General features: G+C 40.3%; 2 protein-coding genes across 4 annotated transcripts in view; one reads left to right on the forward strand and one right to left on the reverse strand.

The window, feature by feature from the left end:
* Window positions 1–9,980, forward strand: part of MYPN (myopalladin) — a 108,833-nt gene extending 98,853 nt beyond the window's left edge. For all 3 annotated transcript variants that reach the window (XM_047702580.1, XM_047702579.1, XM_047702581.1), the window contains one exon: window positions 1,622–9,980. In XM_047702580.1, the coding sequence (XP_047558536.1) occupies window positions 1,622–1,791 (170 nt within the window). In that variant the 3' untranslated portion in view covers window positions 1,792–9,980. The remainder of the gene's footprint in view (window positions 1–1,621) is intronic.
* Window positions 9,981–13,222: 3,242 nt separating this feature from the next.
* Window positions 13,223–15,302, reverse strand: ATOH7 (atonal bHLH transcription factor 7). The gene has a single exon (XM_047703381.1). It carries the CDS (start codon window positions 14,185–14,187, stop codon window positions 13,729–13,731), a length of 459 nt encoding a protein of 152 aa, XP_047559337.1. The 5' UTR covers window positions 14,188–15,302; the 3' UTR covers window positions 13,223–13,728.
* Between the last annotated feature and the right edge of the window lie 6,898 nt (window positions 15,303–22,200).

A 22,200-nucleotide genomic window follows, 5' to 3' on the forward strand; every position in this document is an offset into this window, starting at 1 on the left:
ACTTGGGAACGGAGGAGGGGATAGAGGACTTGGGCTGAAATCAATCCCCTACCCTTTCACCACCACCATCACCACCATTTCCTGCCTGTCTAAGGAATGGGAACAGCAGGTAGGCTCCCCTCTCTCACCCAAAGTAGAGCTTCTGATAGAAGCAACTGTAATAGTCTGGTTAAAAGGTTTGGAGCAGAGACTTGACTATTCACCGTGGCCTCATTGAGGGCCTGCTCTTCAGTGGAATCACTGTAAGTTTTGTCCTCACTTCGGTTGCTTTCAAAACTTGAATTTATCCACCCATTCAGAGGTATTTCTAAAAAACTGATAATCTGAGTATTATCTAAAAACTGATTATTATCTAAAAAACTGATTCAAAATAATGAAATCAACAAAGGTCCAGTTTGTAAAAGAATGCTCAATAGGTCCATAGGTTTCTAGGATCCAGAGTACCCAGTTTCCCCAGCTGGTGCTTCCCCTTCTCCACACGAAGGTCCCTGGAAACCTAATCAGAAGACTGCTTCGAAATTTCTGCATCAGACACAACAGGAGGGACAAAGCAATTTGGATGGATGTTTCATTCAGGCATATTCAAGCCTAAGGATCATCTCCTTTAGACAATGTTTGCTGAACATGGAAATTCTAATACATTCTCTTTTGTCCCTGAATCATGGTTGATTGCACATAAGTTACTTTTCAGTCTTCTTGCTATAAACTCATTAGAACCTGAATAAGGGGGTGGATGGGTAGTGGCTGATTAGTGATTAGGGTGTGGGACAGGTACTTTTGGAGGTCTGGACCTGTCTTTTGGCTTCCATTACCTCAGGTTTCTTGTCTCTGCCTTCTAAGGTACCTGCCCTTGAGATCCTACAGCTCTTTCTACACTGCCCCTGGGAGACTCCACGCTAGATCAGTGAGAGGGGACGTAAGAGGAGATATTTTGATAAATCACCCTATACATCTACTCTTTTTATTTTTTAAGATTACTTATTTATTTATTTGAGAGAAAGAGTGAGGCAGAGAGAGAACACAGGCAGGGGGAGCAGCAGAGGGAGAAGCTGGTTCCCCACTGAGCTGGAAGCCTGATACGGGGCTCAATCCTAGGACCCTGAGATCATGACCTGAGCCAAAGACAGATGTTTAACTGACTGAGCCATCCACATGCCCCTCTTTTTTTTTTTAAGATTTTATTTATTTATTTGTCAGAGAGAGAGAGAAAGGGCACAAGCAGGGGGAGGGGCAGGCAGAGGAAGAAGCAGACTTCCTGCTGAGCAGGGACCCTGACACGGGAGTTGATCCCAGGACCAGATCCCAGGACCCTGGCATCATGACCCAAGCTGAAGGCAGATGCTTAACCAACTGAGCCACCCAGGCGTTCCCCGTACAGCTACTCTTATAGTCCCAGATTGTGGGTTTTGGAATTAGGAGCATAAGAGGTTCACCAGCCCAGCTTGCCTATTCCTGGCAGAGAAGGAGAGATTTTTGTTGTTGTTGTTCTTTGCAAATGATGCATTTCAGACCCAGATATATTTCACAGAAAGTGTTTGAATGAGAACGGAATACACCCCTGCCCTGTACCCACTCGACTGCATTCCCTTGATTGTAACATGTTATTCGGTCCATTTTCCAGCTCAGTGGCACCAGCAGATCCCACCGCCCATGTCGGTCCGGCCCACTGGCAGTCGCTACGGATCTCTCACCAGTAAAGGACTTGACATTTTCTCTGCCTTCTCCTCCATGGAAAGCACAATGGTGTATTCATGTTCTTCTCGGAGTGTAGTGGAGAGTGACGAACTTTAGGAATGTCTGGGTGCTGGCTGTGTAAGGGGGCAGACTGTGGAGGGGAAGGAGGACAAGCCAGACACAGCGGTTTCCAAGCAACTGGATTTGAGTGAGTTCCCATGCTGCTGGACCCCTAGCAAGAAGTGCTTCGAATAAGTCAGCTGGGGACTCTTGCTGTCTCAGCTAGGGGAAAGATGTAGGGCTGTGCCTTTTAAAGATTCCAACAAAAATGTGAGAAGACGATAACAGATGAACCAAAGATGTCATGAAGTCATCCACTGCTTTGGGAAAAAGCTAGCATGCTCCCCTGTCCCCTGCTATGTTAGGGATATTTAGGCCCTATTAGGAGTAATAAGGGGCCATATGTTTGGGCTGAAAGGAGTTAAACAGTAGTGACCTTAGGAATCACTAACTCACCAAACAACGTAAAGGAAAAAGGTGGGGAGGTCTCCATTACCTTTCATCAGTTAAATCCATAGCAGTAGTTTTGATGGATTCATTTAATCAGCTTCTACTTAGCCTTAAGAGATTGTGCCATACAACTCACAGATGTGGAGAAGCACTTTTGATTTACTTATCCTGAGTGTACTGAGCCACGTATTAAGGTGCCAAAATGTGCTTGAGATACCAAAAAATTCACTGAAACCCTCAATATTGCACAACGCACTTGTTCGATAGCCAAAACAAGGCCCCATTAGCCTGTCTGCATCATTTTCTTTTGGATATAATGGCGAGTGGTTTTGCTTTCTGACTTTATACATCCCCAAATTCTAGAACGAAAAGGTTGCTAGTAAACCAACCAAAAAGAAAGCTTCTATGGGGTCACTTTTAAAGCTACTAGCTTCAATTGCCGCTTGCAAAATATGTGAGAGTCATCATCATCTGCCCCTCTTGTCTCCCCAAAGGCTGGAAGTGTATGAGGCAGTGAGGGAGGAAGGGATGCCAACAAGGAAAGGAAGTGATGGGAGAGTGTTGTTTTTCACTTGCCCTAGAAGAGCAGTGGATGTGGAAGGAGACATCTTTAATAGGTATGAACTGTGTTTCAGATAATTTGCATTTTCTATATGGAAAACATCATGCTAAAAAAAAAATCATGCTAACCAGGAAAGTGGGAGGAAAGGGGAATATGCATCTTTGTTCTAACCCACCTATTCAAAACTTGCCTCTTAAGCAATTTTTAGAACTAAATTCACTACGATTATCCCCAGTGCCTAGAAGAGTGCTTAGCACCGCATAGACATTCAATAGATATTTGTTGGATAAATGAATCTTATATTAGATAGAGAAATCTGCAATTCACACAGCAATCCAAAAACTGCCCTGGGAATGGTCATCACAGCACAGCTTGCTCCATACTCCCCTGTGAAATGAATTGGAGGTGTCTGTTATCAATTCCTGGTGCACAGGTGTCTGGTGTTCTCTGAGCCAGGCACCCTCAGCTGGTATCTAACTCCAATGAACAAATAGTAGTTGTTTAGAAAGGTTTGAAATTTTCTTCACTTCAAGGCAAGGACTACCAGTATAAAAATAAATACATTCACTCAAAAAAAGCATTTGTGTGTCTACTCTGTATAAGATGCTATGCTAGAGACTTTTATGAATAAGACACAGTCCCTGACCTCAGGGAGCTTACAATCTAGTAGGGGAGGTAAGATGTAAGGCATAAAGAGTGCTGCTTTGGGGGGAAAAAAATCTATTCTTTATCAAATAGAAGTTTCTAGTTCTCTTCACCCTATATTTTTTATGACTCTAAAATCATCTTAATATTTTCAATCTTTATTTCTTAATGAAACAAATGCCACAGGTTACATCATTAAGAAATAAAGTTTTCAGTCAATTATTCAGTGAAATTATTAGATTTTTGTTTTCTTTTTTCATGTATTCAGGAGCAATACTAAAAATACAGGCAACTGTAATGACAGCATACGTTTCATGCAGAATGCATCCTATAAAATATTGTTTCCGGGTTGGCTTCTATTATGAAATCTCTTCTACCCAAAGAGGACTTTCTAACTCCAGGATTGTTCCTTCTCAATCATTCACCTGACCTTCCTATCACATCTACTTCTGTAAACCCTAAGGAGTTCTCCTATGAAAGGATATTTTTCACCTCTCTATGTCTTAGCTTTCTAAATACTTTTATCTGTTGCCTTTTAGTGTTCACCAGAGAATTAGGATGAGTATTATACTTGACCACTGGATGGCGCTGTCTAACCTAAAATATAAGAAACCTAAAAATTCCTGAAATTGGAGACACTGGATTATGTCAATGCAGGGTTTCTGAACCTCAGAATTACTGACCTTGTGGGGTGGATTGTTCTTCATTGCAGGGGCTGTCCTGAAAAGTGCAGGATGTTTGGTAACATCACTGGCCTCTAACTGGATGTCAGTAGAATTAGCAGCTGATCCCCACGTTGTGGCTACCCAAAATGTCTCCAGACAATGCCATATGCTTCCTACGAGGCAGAGTCCTTCACTGTGTTGAACAAATCAGTTCCCTGCTTTGAGAATTCCATTAGAAGTCAATTATAATGAGGGATACGTATATAAGAAATTTTGGTTTGGCTGGATATGTTTGGACTCAACATGTCCCAAATCAGATTCATCATCTTCCCTTTCATAAATCATTCTTCAGCCTCGCTTAATGATTTCTACTAATGGCACCATCACATTCCTAGCGATCCAGATAAAAAGCATCCAAGTCATTTTTTGCTTCCTCTCGCCAATCGATCAACAGATCCCATTAATTCTATTATTTCTTCTACATTCAGCCCTTCTTTTCCATCCCCCTGCAGTTCTCCAGTTCAGACTTGCATTACTTTATTAATTTCCCTCAATATTTCTGATTTCAACCATAACAAAGGACTTCTAAGTGGCCTTTCTGCCTCTGTTTCTGCCATTTCTCCCATTCAAATCCAGCCCAGATCTCAGTGTCAGCTCTTTCTTCCTGAAGTACTGCTCTACTCATACTCTTCCCCAATTTCAAACCCCCAGTGGCTCCCTGGAGCCAATCAGGTACCCCCTCTTCTGCCCTGATGTATTCAAGGCTTGTTCCAATATGATGCCAAAACTTTTCAACCCAGTCCTCAGAAAACACACCCAATATGGCAGCAAACCTAACATAGACCCCTGCTTTCCAGCACAATGCCTCTCTGTCACTTCTGCCTTGGAAGACTCTCTCTCCCCAGCCTCTACCCATGGCAATCTTATCTGTTCCTTAAAGCCCATCTAAAAATGCCACTGCCTCTGGGAACTATTTTCTGATCCCCCAGGCCCCACCCAAATACATTGTACTTTCTTGGAAAACTTATAGCAAGTTTCTTGAATCTGGAAGAAGAAAAGATGGCCTTGTGTAGTATTTTATATACCTGCCTGTCCCCTCTGCTTGCACTAGCCAGCTTGCCCACACTAGGTTTTAGCTACTGTTGGTATGGACTGTGTCAAAGTTTGTCATGTACCTTATACAGAGTAGGCACTCGATAAATATTCATTGACCTAAACTGAACTTCAAATTTCTATGTACGTCAGTATGTTCCCATATAAAGCAAACTGAGACTAGAGCAGTGGTTCTTAACCTGGGCTGCATATTGGAATCTCCTGAAGAGCTTTTAAAAATCTTGATACCCAGGCCACAACCCCAAATCAGTTAAGTCATAAGCTCCGGAATTGTGGCATAAGCATCAGGATTTATGAAAGCTTCCCAGGTGAATCCAAAGAGCAGCCGCATCTACGGAGAGTAATTTCAGAACTTACCCAGAAAGGTCCAAGGGGATGCAGAGAGCATAAAGCTGTAGTTTGGGCACCTGGCGAAGAATATATTCCCCTTTGTGGTACATGCAATGCATGCCTAGAAAGTAGAAATAAACACACACTTTGGCCTTATTGGACCCTCCTATTTTGTGCAACACTCATTAGACATGTAGCATTCATAAAGCCCCCAGAGGAAGCTCAAAACCTGCAAAAATGGACCAGGGAAGGAGAGAAAGTTGATGCAATTTGTCTGGTCCTTTGTTTCTAAAAGTCACACAGGTCCCATAAGCACTCTCCTCTCCAAACAATTTGAAGGGCTTTTATTAATTTGATTAGTTGTGGAAATGGGGATCAATACACCCTTCTCTTTTTATTCCTCACTTAATTTTTGTAAGCATTCAATGAGAAATTGAATAGTTGAGAGACCAGCAGTAGATAGAGCTAGAGCTCTGGATGAAACGAACCACGGAGAATAATGCCTATAGGAGTCAAAAGCTGACTTTTATAGGGACAGGTTAGTTTGAATAATCCTCAAATGACAAATGGGTTGCTTTCCAGATGTTCACTTGTAAACTGGTTGTTTAAAACTCAGAATATATTTCCTTACACCCAAAACACAATGCTAGATTCCCAAGTGAACTCAGTAAACCCAATTTAATTCATTACTGAGTTACAATATCTATTACACCTGATTGGGTGATGGTCCCAAGAACAGGATCCAGGCAAAGCAGCTCATAACATGAGAAGAGAGACTACTTCCTCCTTTTTTGTGTCTATCATGTGGTCTAAGGTCCTTTGCATCTATCCCCCATTCTGTGTTTTTCTCCCCAGATGCCCTGTGCTCCATGTCCTATAACCCCCCTCTGTGGTAACCCATCCCATCTCAGCCTGTCGGCATGCTGCATGCTCCAAAATGACCTAACTCCAGTTCCAGGCATCTCAGGCCGATGGTCAGAAGAAAGCAGTCCAACTGAACGAATTCTGATTACCTGAGGGTCTTTTAACTTCATAGAGGGGCTGCATTCTTTTTAAGCAGTTGCCTTCTTACTCCCATCAACTTCTAATTGACAGAATTGCTGACAAAGTAAAAAAAAAAAAAAAAAAATAACTCAGATTGGGAGGGGAGGTCTAGAATACTAACCGGGTCAGACATCCAAATTCTTGTTGATCAAAACCTCCTCCTGTCTTCTTCCTCCCCACACACTCCCAAAGTAACTTCCAAGCTGAGATCCTAGCCTGAGTCTGTATTTGGGCTATTTATGAATTGGTTGTAAACTCAAAGGCAAAGTTCCTAATAATGACCTTTATTCAAGGTCCCTTCCAGGGTCCTTGGGTAACCTGGCCTCAAAGTATTTCTGCTGATGGTTGAGTAGAAAATCAATGTGCCTTACCAGTAAGACTAACAGTTACTTCAATTAACAAGAAGCTTTTTGAAGTCCTTTTCACCACTAATTGCCTTTTCTTGTTTTACGTGGATCAAGATTTTAGAAAGTTAATTACTGAAACACTGCTTGAAGAATGCCAAACATCTTCTAAACTTTGACAATGCAGTGGTCATCACTATGCTAAAAAAAGTTGCTAATACCATGTTTTTAAAAATCTGTACAGTGCAAAAAAAATGCATATTTGTTGAAATTATGTTTGCCTCCTATTTCTAATTATATTAGCTAGCACACTTGGTATTATAGAATGATAAACAGGCTGCCTTTTGTTAATATGTAAACAATGGCCACCTCAAACTCCAAAAAGCAGTAGCCTTGAAATTGCAAGAAATAGAGAAAGAACACACTTTCAGTCCTCTGAGAATTGGGCCAAAAATGCTGAGAGTAAGCATAAAGAGAATGTCTGTAGTGTAGAGGCATAAAAATACTAATTTACTAGAAGATTTTAACATATGAGTAAATAGAAAATGTTTCCCTAACAATAAAAACTAAAAGAGTTCAACACTATTTGACAACAAATATTCTAAGGTCGAAGTAAATGCATATTTTTCTTTAAAATGAAGAAAACAGTTCTAGTTTCCAGGTTTAAACTTTGTGATGGTGATTCAACCAATTTTTTAATGTATAAGTATATTTGACACTTGGAAGTGATTTTGTAAAAATATTCTTATTCAAATTGTATGTTACAACATGAATTACAAGCTGATTAAATATCAACAGAGCAACAGAAAGATAACTAGGTTTTAATCTTCTTAAAATATCCAGCAAATCCAGTAGACTTCTTATAGAATGTTAAATCTCTTAGATAAAAATTCATTCTGCCTCCTAACTGAAAACAGACACATTAAAAAATGAGACTTAAAGATGGGAAAGATGGGGGTGGAGAAGCTTGACCAGTATAGACTGAAAATTAATGGAGATACAATAAAAAGGGGTTTGGGGGTACATGGCTGGCTCAGTTGGTGGCACATGAAACTCTTGATCTCGGAGTTGTGACTGTGAGCCCAACATTGGTTGTGGAGATTACTTTAAAGTCTTTAAAAAAAAAAAAAAGAAGTGTTTTTATACCCATAAGAAACATGAGTTATTTTCATATAGTATGGTACGAGTGAATTGTTCGATGTTCCGAAATTCCAAAGAACGTGATGCTTTTCACAGATTCAGTGAGTTATCTGCAAACTAGCAGATTCTTGTAATTTTCCCACAATTAATAGTGCAAGAATTCAGTGAATTATATGCTAATATTGACTATAGCATTTACTACCAAAAGATTACTAAATGTGTATGTGTACAGAGTATAAACAGTTTTACTGTGTTAAGGGAGAGTTAAACCTCTCAAATAATACAAATGAAATCATTTGCATGCAACTGCATTTTTTTAATGCACATGGGTAAATTAAATTTTACTTTTTCAGTATTGTTATTTCAGAGACACTTTATCTTCTTTTCTGATTCTCACTTACTTTTCCAATCTTCAGCATTAAATTTCTTAACCTACTCTTCTCCATTTGTTACCTTTCTGTTGAGATTGAAAAAATCTGTAAAATACTTAGCAGTATTAAGGAAGTTCTTTATTTCTAGGCATTCTTAGGTGAATTCCTAGGAATTCAAGAGAGATTTTAATAATTCAGATGAATATCAGACACATTCTCTGATTTTTCTGTAACTCTGAGGTCTCTTGTTTCTTTATCTGTAAACAAAATACTTGATTTCACCTTTTCCAGGATGGAGGCTAGGATAAATAAACAATTATGAAGAATTTACTTGGAGACCCTAAAAAAAGTAATAGCGGTTTTTTTATACCAAAGGAAACATTTAAAATATTTTTCTCCAAAGTAAATAGTTAAATTTGCTTTAAAGGTTCACATTTCTTTCCTGCCCCATGACTTTGTTTCTCTTTAGAAGGGTAGTACATAATGGTGGAATCTTCTTCTAGATGGTATGCAGTTAAAAGAACAATCTAGAGAAAAACCAGAAGAATTCAAAAAATATTCTATCGGCTTTCTGCAGGCAGATTCCAGGAAAATTCATTTTGGCATAGGTAGAATAGCCAACAGGAACTCTGACTCCTGTGTCCCCGAATGAAGTTAGTGGAAATGACTCTGCAGACCACAGAGAAAGAGCAAAAGAGTTTCTGTATTCCTTTCTGGCTTAAGCAGTTCAGGACAACTTCACTGTACTATTCCAGCCCCCAGTGAAAAAACGTTCCATGCTAGCATGTCAATGACCTTATGTTGAAATGAATCAACTTAGGGTAACAGATAGATAAAGACCCACAAAAATGAGCGTAGCCTTTGGCCACTGTTTTTGCATTCTCAGCTACATCAAGTCTGAATTTAACCCCAGTGATTCATTTCAGCCATGAGGACTGACAAGGGATGTACATATATCCACAGGCATGTACACACATGCATATGAACACACACACACAGACTTCAGTTGAGGCACGGAGCACCCACAGCTAACATAATTCAATCAGAATCAAGAGTTGCCTCTAACAAACATGGTACCCTTCCATCTTAGGAAGCTCGAGTCAACTTATTTTCTAAAGTACTTTTTTGCTTATTGAAATCCTAATGGAAAAACCATTATAGCAGCCATTTTGAAATGTGCGAATTACATAAACTGTATGTTTTGCTTCCATTACTAAAAAGCAATTAATGGATCTTGGCTTTTATTCCTGTTCTTCTGGATCATGCATGTTAGATAACCTATGGAACTGAAAACAAGTGATCACTTAAGCCCAAATGTCTGTGAGCATAAACTGTGTCTTTCTTCAAAAGGTATGTGGTACTGTATTCCAGTAGACCAGTCATCTCCATGATATTGTTACTGTTTCTTAGTCGTGCTTTCTTAAAGATTTGTTAGGGGTTGTGCTTTGTTTGGAAACTTTGCAATTAGAAGAAAAAATAAAAATTAAGAACCAGTATTTAATTCAACCTGGATATTTTGAAAAAGAAATTTAGAGGATGTGATGGACTGTTTATGCATTAAATAAAATTTATTTATCCTCAATTAACTGTTGGGTTGTTTTGCTTTGTAGCTTGGTTCCAGACTATGTATGTGAGATAGGTAAATTCTTGCTTTCAGTGGTTTTCTTTCAGCTCAGGTATTTTTTGGATACACTGCCAGTTTAAAATAGCAACCTTAAAGACCAGTGTTACTTCTATACAACAATTACTAAAGCTTGTACCCACTTGTATTCATGACCTTAGAAGGGAATTGGTGTATACCCATGTAAAAGGACAAGTCATATATTTATGGTTTTATATGCACTTTGAAGTTGTTTTCACTGTAGTTAGCAAAAAGAGGTATCTCTAAGCAGAGCAGGGGGTAGTCAAATTCAGTCCAAAACAGCACTTTGCTTTTACTGGAAGATGGCAAAATTTAAGTTCAACTGAGCCTTAATTGTTGAATCCTACAGTTCTACCAACCACAACCCAAATACATTCTATATGGCTCATATCTAACAAAAATTTTAGATCTTCATTAATATAAAGGCCACCTCATTAACTAAGAAACTGGCTGTATTGGATGTTAAAAAAGATAGTCAGATTCTCTTAACATCTGCAAATACCCAAAGTTGGAAGTCAATATAATCAGTTTTGGGTAATGAGCTTAATGATGTCATTGTACATATTGTTCAGTTAAGTGGTTCTTAATACTGACAGCCCATTAGAATCACCTGGGGAGAATTTCAAACTATGCCCAAGCCTCACCTTGGAGAAGTTAAATCAATTCTTAAGCTGGGGACCCCAGACTTTGGTATTTTTTCAAGACTCCTAGGTGTGATTCTAATGAGCAGTGAGGGTTGAAAACCACTGGCTTGGATGGTCTTTCCCCTCATGATAGGCCTGCTCGTTTGTATATGGTTCTTTAAGACTTCTGACCCTGGTGTTTGGGGATACAGCCTCCAGTTAGCACCTAGGAAGAGCCCAGATATAATAACTAATCAAACTGAAAACCTGCCCAGGGGAGTCTTCTTTTATTTTAATGCTCCCTCTTAAAGGGTTCTTTTTGCGTATGTTCCTGGAGCTACACCACTGAAGTATTCAGCAATACTCAGTTTAGGACTGCTTATTCATTAGTACGTGTGTTCATCTTGGCTGCATATCCAAGGACAAGGGTGGTGTTGAGTAAGCCTGGGTGTGGGTAGGTGCTTGATAATATTTGATTTTTTTTAAAAGGGAGCCCAGGTAAAAGAATATTTTTGAATTTCAATATGCCTTATTGTCAAACTAGAAAGAACACAGATTTTTCAAATGTGTACAGTATAGAATACTGTAGCAACTCTTAAGTGTTTTGATAATCTACGATCTATTATGTAAAATAATATATGAATCTTAACTTCAAAAAGATATTATACTTGTGCTATCCAAGCTCCTAATCCATAAATCATAACGGATTTCCCAATGTACAGTTTTTGGAGTTTTATCCAAGACTGGATTTGATCACTAAGACCCATTTACTTTTCCCTCAAATGTCTCCCAGGAAAAAATAGTACATCAAGTGGGGTGGATAGCTTAGGGATTTGGTAAGAGCTAAATTGCTTCCAGAGATTTCAAAAACACAGAAAAGGAAGCTATAGGCAAAATATTTAACAGACAGATTACCATTCTTTTCAGAGAATGGGATGGGGAAGAAGAGACATGGGATTAGGATCTTCTCTATTTAATTAATTTATTCAATCTCATTAAGAAACTACTGTTTATAATAAAAAAAGAAATATTTATTGAGAGTTTATTCTGTCTATCCCTCTCTACTAAAAGCCATTAGAGATAAAATGAAAAGCACAGCTCTCTTTTACAAGGTAATTTACAGTCTAGAGAGTGGGATATGAAGCCTACTGGGAGAAGGACTCCATCTTAACACATTTTTGAGAACTTCCTTAATTAACACATTTTTTAGTACTGATTTTATTCATTCTTAAACTCTACAAACTTACTGGGGTTATTAATGAAGCTTTCTGAGTCTAAATAATAAACTATCGTGCCCAAATAGTAAGAAAGACAGAGGCCCAGAGCCTTGTCATTAGTTCAAGTACACACTGCAGTGTGGAGTGTGGCCAGAAAGAGGACATGGTATCGTCTCTTCTAGAGTTATGTAGTGTAAACTATAGTATCTTCTAAGCCTAAACATTTTACCCTCTAATTTGCAGTGAGGAAGCAAAGTCCTGAGCCCTCCTCAGTTTCTTATTAACGGGTATCAGAAGGAAAGAGAAATTCAGCAATTGATTCTCCAAGCTTTCTAGAGATTAACTTGCGATTTTGTAAGTTTAAGTTTATGCCCTGGGGAAGACACGAAATATATTCCTTATATACCAAAGGGATTTTGCTAATTAGGGGTAATTAAGAAAGTAAAAATTCTATGGAGACTTTCTATAGAAATAATATAAATTGCAAGTAGGTGGCTGCATCTGATGTTAGGCGTTGGAATCCATAATATGTTTGGGGGATGTCATTGTTGTTTCTGTTGACTTGTGAAAAATGCCAAATGCACACATAACTTAGAGTCCTGCTTTTTCTAGTTATTATTTCTAATTGCTATTTCTAATAATGCATGCAGTGCTGTTGATCACCAAGTCACTATTTACATTAAGGGTTTGCTTTACGCATCCAGTGGTTAAGCAAATTTATGAAAGTAATTCAAACAAATACCATGCATATTATTTTGCTCTAATCTTGATTAGCCTTGATGGCAGTGATGCCCTTTTTGCTTGCTTGTACTGATTAAAAGGAAATAACTTACAAAAGCAACATTTTAAAATTTCTCAGTGCTAGTTATATTTATATATGTAATATTAAGATATATATATTCCTATATAGGAACAAATATATATATTTGGGTACTTGTAAGAATTAGTAGTAATTGGGCTCAATAAAATATTGAGGAATTGTATATCTACTTAAAAGCTAAATGTTATTTCGATTAATTTAACCTTAAAAAAAAACACAAAAAATAATACATCTATAGTTCCAAGTTACAGAGAAAGCTTTCAGATTAACTATTTGTATTCTCATCAGCTTGCCTTTTTTAGTATTAGAAAAGAGCACATCTGCCAATTGGTGCAATTAGATTTAAACATTTCACATCTTCACTCAGGGAAGCACTCAATATCATCGCCCCCAAATAGGACTTTATTGCCATCAGGAAACTAGCAGGGCACTTAGCATAAAAAACAAACTCACATTTTTATTTCTATATTACAAAATCTATATTTTAATAATGTATACATTTAAAAATACAGAGCACTCACGCCATTTACTCTAGCAAAAAAAAAAAAGTATGACTACTTCATGCATACACACACAATGCAGTAAGCATAAATGTATATTTACACGACGGGTAGGTAGCTGTTTTAAGCATACACACGTAATGAATACTGTAACTTCACCCGAACAGGTCAAACTTACAAAGTTTAAGAAAGTGATTGTTTCTCTGAGGACTAAAACTGCAGTATAGCCTAATCCTATTTTTTCTTAAGATTGTTTTCCCTTAAAGTCGTCCCCCAAAAGGGAGAGGGGGGCATTATTTTCACAAGAATCAAAACCATTCACAAGTTCCATTAATGTAGTCTACAAAATACTGATAAGGAGGAAGAGAAAGGCAATAAAATCGTGTCCATAAAACCGGTGACGCGAATAAAAGTGACCTGAAGGTTTGCTATTTTAATCTAAGAACGCATCCTTGGCCACCTCCTGGGGAAAGGGCTACGGCTCCGGAACTCGATCACTGGGCATCTCCCCCTGGCAGGGAGCGCGCCCTAACTGGCCATCTGGAAGGGCTCCGGCTGGAAGCCGAAGAGCCTCTGGCCGTAGGGCTCGCTCTCACCAGGCAGCTTCGCGCTCGCAAACGGAAGGTAGTGGTCGCGGCCAAAGTGCTCACAGTGGAGACTGACCCAGTCCCGCTCCGAGCCGAATCGCTCGGCCTCGGCCAGGATACGGGTCAGCGCCATGATGTAGCTCAGTGCCATCTGCAGGGTCTCATACTTGGACAACTTTTTATCCTGGCCCCACTGGGGCACCACCCTACGCAGGCGGTCGAACGCGGTATTGAGCCCCTGCATTCGTCGGCGCTCGCGCGCGTTAGCCGCCAGGCGCCTGCGCGCCGCGCTCTCCAGCCGCCCAGTCCCGGCGCACGCACCCGCGCACTCGGCGCCGCCTGCGCACGCGGACGCGGCGCGCGCTCCCGCCGGGGGGTTGCTGGGCTTGCAGGACTTCATCCCAGGCCGGAAGGTGGGAGGCTCTGAGCTCGCTCGCCCGCTCAGGACCTGCGCGCGAGCGGGTCTATCGAGCCGCTCCCCAACGTGGCTCTTCTGAGCGAGTAAGTCATACACAAAGCAACTCGCGTGGAATCAGAGTTTACAGTGGGGAGTACGGGATCCCGCCTTCTGTCCTACTGGATAACCAGACTGCTGTCTCTTCACTTGCTCAAATTTAGGGGAAACTGAGGTGCTGAAGAGAAAGTCATTTTCTCAACGTGAGGTTGGAAAAGAGAAGGGAACCTCCTTGCTGCAGAATTTGGTGTGGCTGGTTTGGGGAAGATCTTTCAAATCCTCCGGGAAAGCCCGAGACTTCTTTTTCAGGAAGACGAAATCTTTCCAGATGCTCAGAGAGAGAAGGAGCGCTTTTTCTGCAATAGCTGTCGGAGAGTGCTGGATGAATCTTTGAAGGAGGAGAATTTATAGCCGAGGGCTGAGGGAGTGAACAGGTGGTGGCAGGTGGGCGGGCGTCCCTCAGCTTCCATCTCAGCACCTTCCTACCCTGGGAACTGCAGGGGGGGAAGGGGGACGACTCACAGCAAAATCCTGACATTACAGCCTTCGTCTGTTGAAGTTTCTCCAAAGCTATGTCCAACAGTAACACACCATCTGGAGTGGCCTGGCTGTCCCCAAAAGAATAACAGGGTGGGGGTGGGGAAGGAGCTTGGTCCATCTTTTCCCATAGTAGCAGCTTACGTATCAAAAACTTAACCGAGGTTTTACATTTATTAGAAATTATTTGTGTGAACATGTTGGTCTTGGAATTAAGAGATATGTTAGAAGTTTAAGGAGATTTAGCTTTGTCAAGATGTATGACATTTTTGGTTAATGCCGATCTGACATACTGACATTTTTATCTTAGCTATTAAGTAAGTTGGGACAAATTAGTAGGTCCTAATATTACAGACCTGAAATTCTACTGTCCAAATAATTTGGCTGTTTTCTGCAGAATAATTTATTGTAACATGTCAAAAGATATTAATGGTATATCAAAAATATTCTAGCTACATAGCTGGATTGCATGAGTTTGGATACTTAGGCAAATTAACTCAGAATTTATACTCTATTTCCCCTGAAAAAGGTTCATAAATGTTTTGGGAACATATATCGAGATGATAATTATTTAATTTGACATTTAAATCTAATAAAACTAATCATAATGCGCATATATGTGCAAAATGGAAACATCTAAGTAATTTGTGAGATTTTTTAAAATTCCTAATGGAAGTTTTTTCCCCCCATCTCATAAAGCCATAAATATTTCATACTACGTGGATGTTTCACTTGTATCAGCTGTCCTCAGGAACAATAACGAAGCACCATTTCCACTATTGATGATATGATTTATACAGAGAACCCGTTAATTTGATTCTCTCGTCACAGCTTTTTTCTAGCTCTTAAGGAAGAGTAAAGTGGCAAAGAAACCAGCTCTGAATAGATTCAAGCCAGGATCATTTCTGGATTCTTCAGAATACCAAGTACTTTCTTTCTTCTTTTGAAATATGAATGATGTCAGCATTATTCTCAGATATTTTTGTTTAATTCAGTTTTCAACAAACTCTAACAAAGCAGGAGTCTTTTTACTATAACTTTCTTCCCCCACCGTAGCCTCAGACTGAAACCCCATTGTGAATGTCCTGACTCCCCAAGTCCAGTCGTCCCATAAATAGTTGATTAATCCCCAGCTGAAGCAATGACAGTGAAATGAAGTTGAGTAGGAGGAAGACAATAGGGTGCAATTGAACTTTAATGATCTCCAGCGTGACAGATGTTGAATACAGACTTTTGCACAGAGCCACTCAGCTCTGTTACTCTGAGTCCTAATAGTCTTGGTCAGGAATGGTAATTCTGTGACAGGAAAGACCATAGTATTTCATCATCAAAATGTCAAATATATTTTTTGAATTCCTATGGAAATCTGCCCTATTAATCCTATTATTTGTCATGTTCACATATCTCATCCCTTTCCCCAAGAAGTCTCCTCTGTGACACTCTTGGGAATGTTGCCCCGCAAAACATACTGTGTGCTTCTTCTGGACTCTACTGATCAAAGTGCTAATAAGATGTGTGATTTTGCAGGCCATATATTCATGTTTGGAGAGATTATAGCCTGTGTACTAAGAGAAGCAAAAGCACAACTTCTCCAAAAAGGAAAAATAGCAGTATGCACACAGCACATAAGAACATAAACTAGCAGATATCTATGACATGAAATTGATCTAAGATAGAGATACATAGAGAACATTGCTATAATAAAGGGCCTTAGGAGTATACGGTGTGTAAAGTAAGACATTTCCTAAATGTATTCTGGAGGACAATTTATTAGTACTACAGAGAGGCCTTAGGGGAAAAGGATTTCATTGTCAAGCAAGTTTGGGAAACATATTTGCTATCTCCTGCTTGGAGAGACATGAAGCAAAATTAGTACAGTAAAGTTTCTGAGAAGTCCTAAGATAAAGAAACCTTCTGACTCCAGCATTTCTTAGACCTTTTTGAACACAGACCTTTTTTTCCTAGAAAAGCCTGTTCACAAAGATCCTTGGAATACACATTTTCAAGCCTGCTCTAGTACCTCCCATTTATTTTATAAAGGAGAAGGTGTGTCATAGAAGTTAAACAGTATGCTCAGAGGTATTGAGCAACTTTATGACTGTATTAAAATATCCTGTGTCCTTTGATTTTAGAGGCTTTCAAATTATAAGATCACTTAATATGAGCCACTCAGTTTATGGTAGGCAACTGAGATCCACCAGTGACTTCCCAAAGTCAGACAAGTCACTAGTGAAGGTTTCAGAAATAAAGTTAGAAATTGTGTACTGGGGCACCTGGGTGGCTCGGTGGGTTGGGCCTCTGCTTTCGGCTCAGGTCATGATCTCAGGGTCCTGGGATCAAGCCCCGCATCGGGCTCTCTGCTTGGCAGGGAACCTACTTCCTCCTCTCTCTCTGCCTGCCTCTCTGCCTACCTGTGATCTTTCTCTCTGTCGAATAAATAAATAAAATCTTTAAAAAAAAAAAAAAAGAAAGAAATTGTGTACTTAAAGGACAGTGTTACTTATTTTATAACTCTAATGTCTAGCAGAGCACTTAGACAATGAAGGGTAATACACAAACTGAATGGCTAGAAAAATAAATTAGGTAAATGAGAGATAGATGCTACAGAATGAGTGCATTCCTAGTGAATAACCCATATGAATGATTTGCATTCCTTCACCTCATAAAGAACATACACATTAGCTCCACATTTTGAATGCAAAATTAATTCTTACCAGAAAATACCACCATTTGAGCCAGAAGAACATGCATCTCAGAAATTCCCATTTTGTTTCTGTACTGAAGGTATGATCTTACCAAGGGAACTGGCAGTTACTTTATATCTCAGGATTGGCCAGAAATCAAAACTAGCAGATGGAGATGGGGGGAGAGGGAGACATAGAAGGAGTTTACACCTGTAGGAGTAGAAAAATAGGAGCAATATTATTTTAAAGATAGTTTACAAGGATGCAGGGGTTCCCATCCCAGGCCCCAGAAGTGATCACTTATCTCCAGAAAGTATGGGCTTACCACAGTGCCCTAGGTGATTCTCCAACCCCCATCGCTTCATACACTGCTTGAAAATTCTGACTTGACAGTCTGATTTAGTTTCTCCTCACCATGAGCCAGACTGACTTGCATGGTTTAGACTCTGCATTCATTCTTCTCCATAGTGGATCTTAGCCTCCTCTTAGTGTCTGGGTTAAGCACCATCTTTGGAGTCAGTTTTGAGTCCTGTATCTCCTGTCAGCTAGCTGTGTGCCCTTACACAGATCACTTCTATTTTTCCATCTGCAAAGTGGAATCATAATACCTACCTCAAAGGGCAGTAGAGAGCATTAGATGAGACTGTAGCTGTAAAGAACCTGCCTGGTCCCTAAGGAAGTCACTCTTTAAATGACAACTAATACTTCATGTTGTGAATAGATTTTACAAATGATAATGAAAATGAACTTAATGAATCATTGTTTGAATCTTTTATACATAAAGCTAAGGTTAGTCATGATGTGAATCCCAGCTGTGCAATCTTAGGCAACTTACTTAACTTCTCTATGCCCCTTAACTTAATCTGTTAAAGAGAGGGGTAATAATAGAACCAATTTACAGATTTGGTATGAGGATTAGATAGTTAATCTTTGTAAACACTTAGGTCTGTGTTTGGCATACAGTTAAACATGGTACAAGTGCTTATTTGGGTAAATAAAATGACCTGTGGCAATTGTTCAAGATGTAGATTAGCCTCCCCTCCTTTCTGCTCATTTTTGCTTTATTTTCCTTCTCTTCCATAGGTGCAGGAACAGGGAGAGAAGAGTAAATTGAAAGGAGTTCCTTTTCCCTTTTGCTGCTCAGGGACTTACTGGCTAGTAAATTTGGGGATTGTATTATAGTTTGAGGTTTAATTTTGTAGTTACAGACACATATTTTAAAGTGTTAATTTTCAGGGGATGCTCTACTTTTCCAGTGACTGGAATATTTGCATTCACCATCCAGGGCCTTCCCTTCCTGGTACTGAGGTCTTTTTGAGAAGACAAATCAGTTATGATTTCTTTTCATGAGTCTAGAAGCAGAACAAAGGGAATCAATCCAAGGGATGGGCTGCACTGTTCTATGGTAAATTTGGACCAGAAGCTATGTTTTTCAGAATGCCTTTCCCTGTGTCATTCTGGATTTCAGGTGGGCAAAAGGAAGTTACATGAGCTTTGGGAAGCAGAAGTGAAGTCAACATGTTCTGAACATTATTGCAGGTTAGGGCCATGAAAAACAGACATAAGGGTGCACCTAGATTCCCGTTTGTTCTTGAACTTTTTCACTGTGTTTCTACTCCTCCCTCCCGACTGCCAGCTCTACCGCACAACACCTCCCCACCTAGTCTTATTTCAGCCCCTGGAAATACATGCCTCCCAGACCCAACTGCAAGCTCTTCCTCATTCACCCAAGCCAGGGTTGCTTAGTGACTATTCCTTGATGCTTCAACAACCCCTTCTAGACCCTTGCACTCTTAGCCCCTTGCCCTATTGTGTAAGTCATCATCCTTATAATAAATTCCTTCTTCCATAGTCCACACAGTGGCCCCATTTCACTGGTTGAACCCTGGACTGATACAAGGAAACTTTTCTCCAGGCAACAGCAAAATCACAGGACCCATCCCTGCCTCCCAGCGAAGACCCTATACAAAGGTGTCTCCTTGTCATTGTGTCCACCAGTAATTACTGTTTCCATCTGTTCAACCCTGTGCCAGACAACATCAGGGATGACAGCCTTTAGCCTAATGGAATTCACAATCCAGTTGTGGAGATAAGACCCAACACCCATCAAAAAACTAACCCTGAGTCATAAACCAGTGTTATAGTCCCCAAACAGCACACAAGACAGTCCATTAGAGTATGTGAGAAGATTAGAAATTCTGCTGATAGGGTCCCTGGGTGGCTCAGATGGTTAGACGTCTGCCTTCGGCTCAGGTCATGATCCCAAGGTCCTGGGATCAAGTCCTCCATATGGCTCCCTGCTCTGCGGGGAGCCTGCTTCTCCCTCTCCCTCTGCCGTTCCCCCTGCTTGTGCTCTTATACTCCCTCTCTCAAATAAATACATAAAATCTTTAAAAAAAAAAAAAAAGAAAGAAAGAAAAAGAAATTCTGCTGATATTTATTTTATCTAATTTTTTAAATTTCTATCTTGGGGCGTATTTATGGCACACAAAATATAAAAACGTATATTTATATATGAGTATATACCAGTGTTGTTGTTTTTTTTCTCTGATAGGAGCGTATGATCAGAAAAGCTGGGACCACTGTCCTAGGCATGAAACAGTATGTGATTAGTACCATTAGGGACTCAGAGTGGAGAGATTTTACTGTGCTCTGGAGGAAGAAGGATTTTGGCTGGTGACCCCAACCCTCTGACATCCTCTCTTACTGCTGCCCTCTCAAAAGGCTGCTCCTCCTCCACATCCTATGCTTTCCCCCACCTTGGAGCTTCTTCCCTGGTTGCTCCCTTGGCCTCAAATACAGTTTCCCCAGATCTCCCCCAGATCTCTCCCCACTCCCAGGTGGCTTCGTTGTGTCATTCAACTCCTGTTCTATCTGATGCTTTATGTCCTTCACTCTTTGGCAAATCCAGGAATTCAGGGGTTTCGTCTGTACTATTCCTAGCTGTATCTTTAGTATGTAGAATTGTGTCTAGCTCATAACAGATACTCAAGAAATTTGGTTGAGGGACACCTGGGTGGCTCAGTTGGTTAAGCCGCTGCCTTCGGCTCAGGTCATGATCCCAGAGTCCTGGGATCGAGTCCCACATCGGGCTCCTTGCTCAGCAGGGAGCCTGCTTCTCTCTCTGCCTCTGCCTGCCACTCTGCCTACTTGTGTTCTCCCTCCCTCCCTCTCTCTCTCTCTCTCTGACAAATAAATAAATAAAATCTTAAAAAAAAAAAAAAAAGAAAGAAATTTGGTTGGAAAAAAAAAAGAAAGGAGGAGGAAAAGGTAAATGAAGGGTCCCCACACACAAAGGGAGAGTAGACACTGTTCCACTAGGAACACAGCTCTTTTTCTTCCTGCTCAAATGGACTCTTTTGGGGGAAATTGTGCCCTCCAAAGCAGTGGCAGCAGAACTGCTGCTTTTGTTTCTGCTCTGAAATTGTGGTATTCGCTGCTCCACAGTGAGCAGGTGGCTTACTTCCCCAAAGGGTGGCTCTCATTACAATCCAGGTTTCAGGCAGTACCTGATTCAGCTAAGAGTTAAAGCCCAGAGGCCTTGCTGGCCCAGGCCAGCCGCTGATACCCACTCCCTGCCCCAGGGGGACGTGGTTTTCTCTCTATTTTAGTTGATGTTGCTTTTTAGTTTCTTTGTGCAATTTCAGCAGCTTGGCTGAACAAGTTTTTCTAAATGTCCGAAGACTTGGGTCTTTTAATTCCTGTGTTCCTGTTCTGCCTCGCCATCATGTTTGAGTCTTACTTTCCTGTCTGTGCCCCAGCCTCCTACTGACCTTCACTGAGCAGGGAGCAAAAAGAGGTCATGCCTAGCTCACTAGATATCTATACCAGTCAGATTCCTGGCTGTCTCCAAGTGGTATCCAGCATTGGTAGCCATAGGAGTATATGTGCTTTCCTATTCCTTTGGCAACCATATACCAATTTGTTTCATTGTTTCAAACTTTCATTTATTCAAATATTTAGTGAAATTACTATGTGCCAGGTGCTAGAAATAGAGTTGACCACAGTGCAAAAATCTCTACCCTCAAACTGGTATTGTTGGTATCTTCTGATGAATTCATTTCTTATTTCTCCAAATAAGTTATAAGTTCTTTGAAGGAAGGGGCAAATTTCAGATACCTGGGTCTTGCTAGAGTGTTTGATAAATATGTGTTAGCTGCTTGGTTGACTGAAGTTTTTATTCAGGCTGACTTTAAGCTAAAGAAACCAATGTCATCACCATAAATAAAGTAATGCCTTCGGGAAACACTAAATGGTTACCAGGCATTAATTCCTATCTTCACAATACCCTTTGCGTAGGGGTTGTTAGAATCTTCATTTTGTGACCAAGACAATTCAAAGCCCTGATTAAACCAAACTGCATAGCCAGTGAGTAGATTTGAAACCCAGTTCCCTTTCTCCCTAGAGCGCATGCTCTGTGCTACACTAGGTCTTGTGATGTTAGGGACAGGGCCTTAGTGTACCCCCAGTGCCTAGTATTATGGCCGGCACATAGCAGATTTCATTAAAGGTGCTGAAACTTATGTGCACCACTGTGTCAGTTCCAACCTGTCTTAGCCCTGCTTAACAGTAGGCAGTGGAACTGGTAGCTTGCAGGCACAGATTAGCCTATTTCTGTGAACCAAATCTTAGGTTTCCTTGGAGCTCCATCTCCTACTAAAATTTAGAATTAGTACCTAGCCCTGAGTTTGGTATCTGATGTACCTGGGAGAGAATCAAAGGTTCCTGAGGACTTACT

Source organism: Lutra lutra, chromosome 14 (genome assembly GCF_902655055.1).
Source record: "Lutra lutra chromosome 14, mLutLut1.2, whole genome shotgun sequence".
Classification (NCBI taxonomy): domain Eukaryota; kingdom Metazoa; phylum Chordata; class Mammalia; order Carnivora; family Mustelidae; genus Lutra; species Lutra lutra.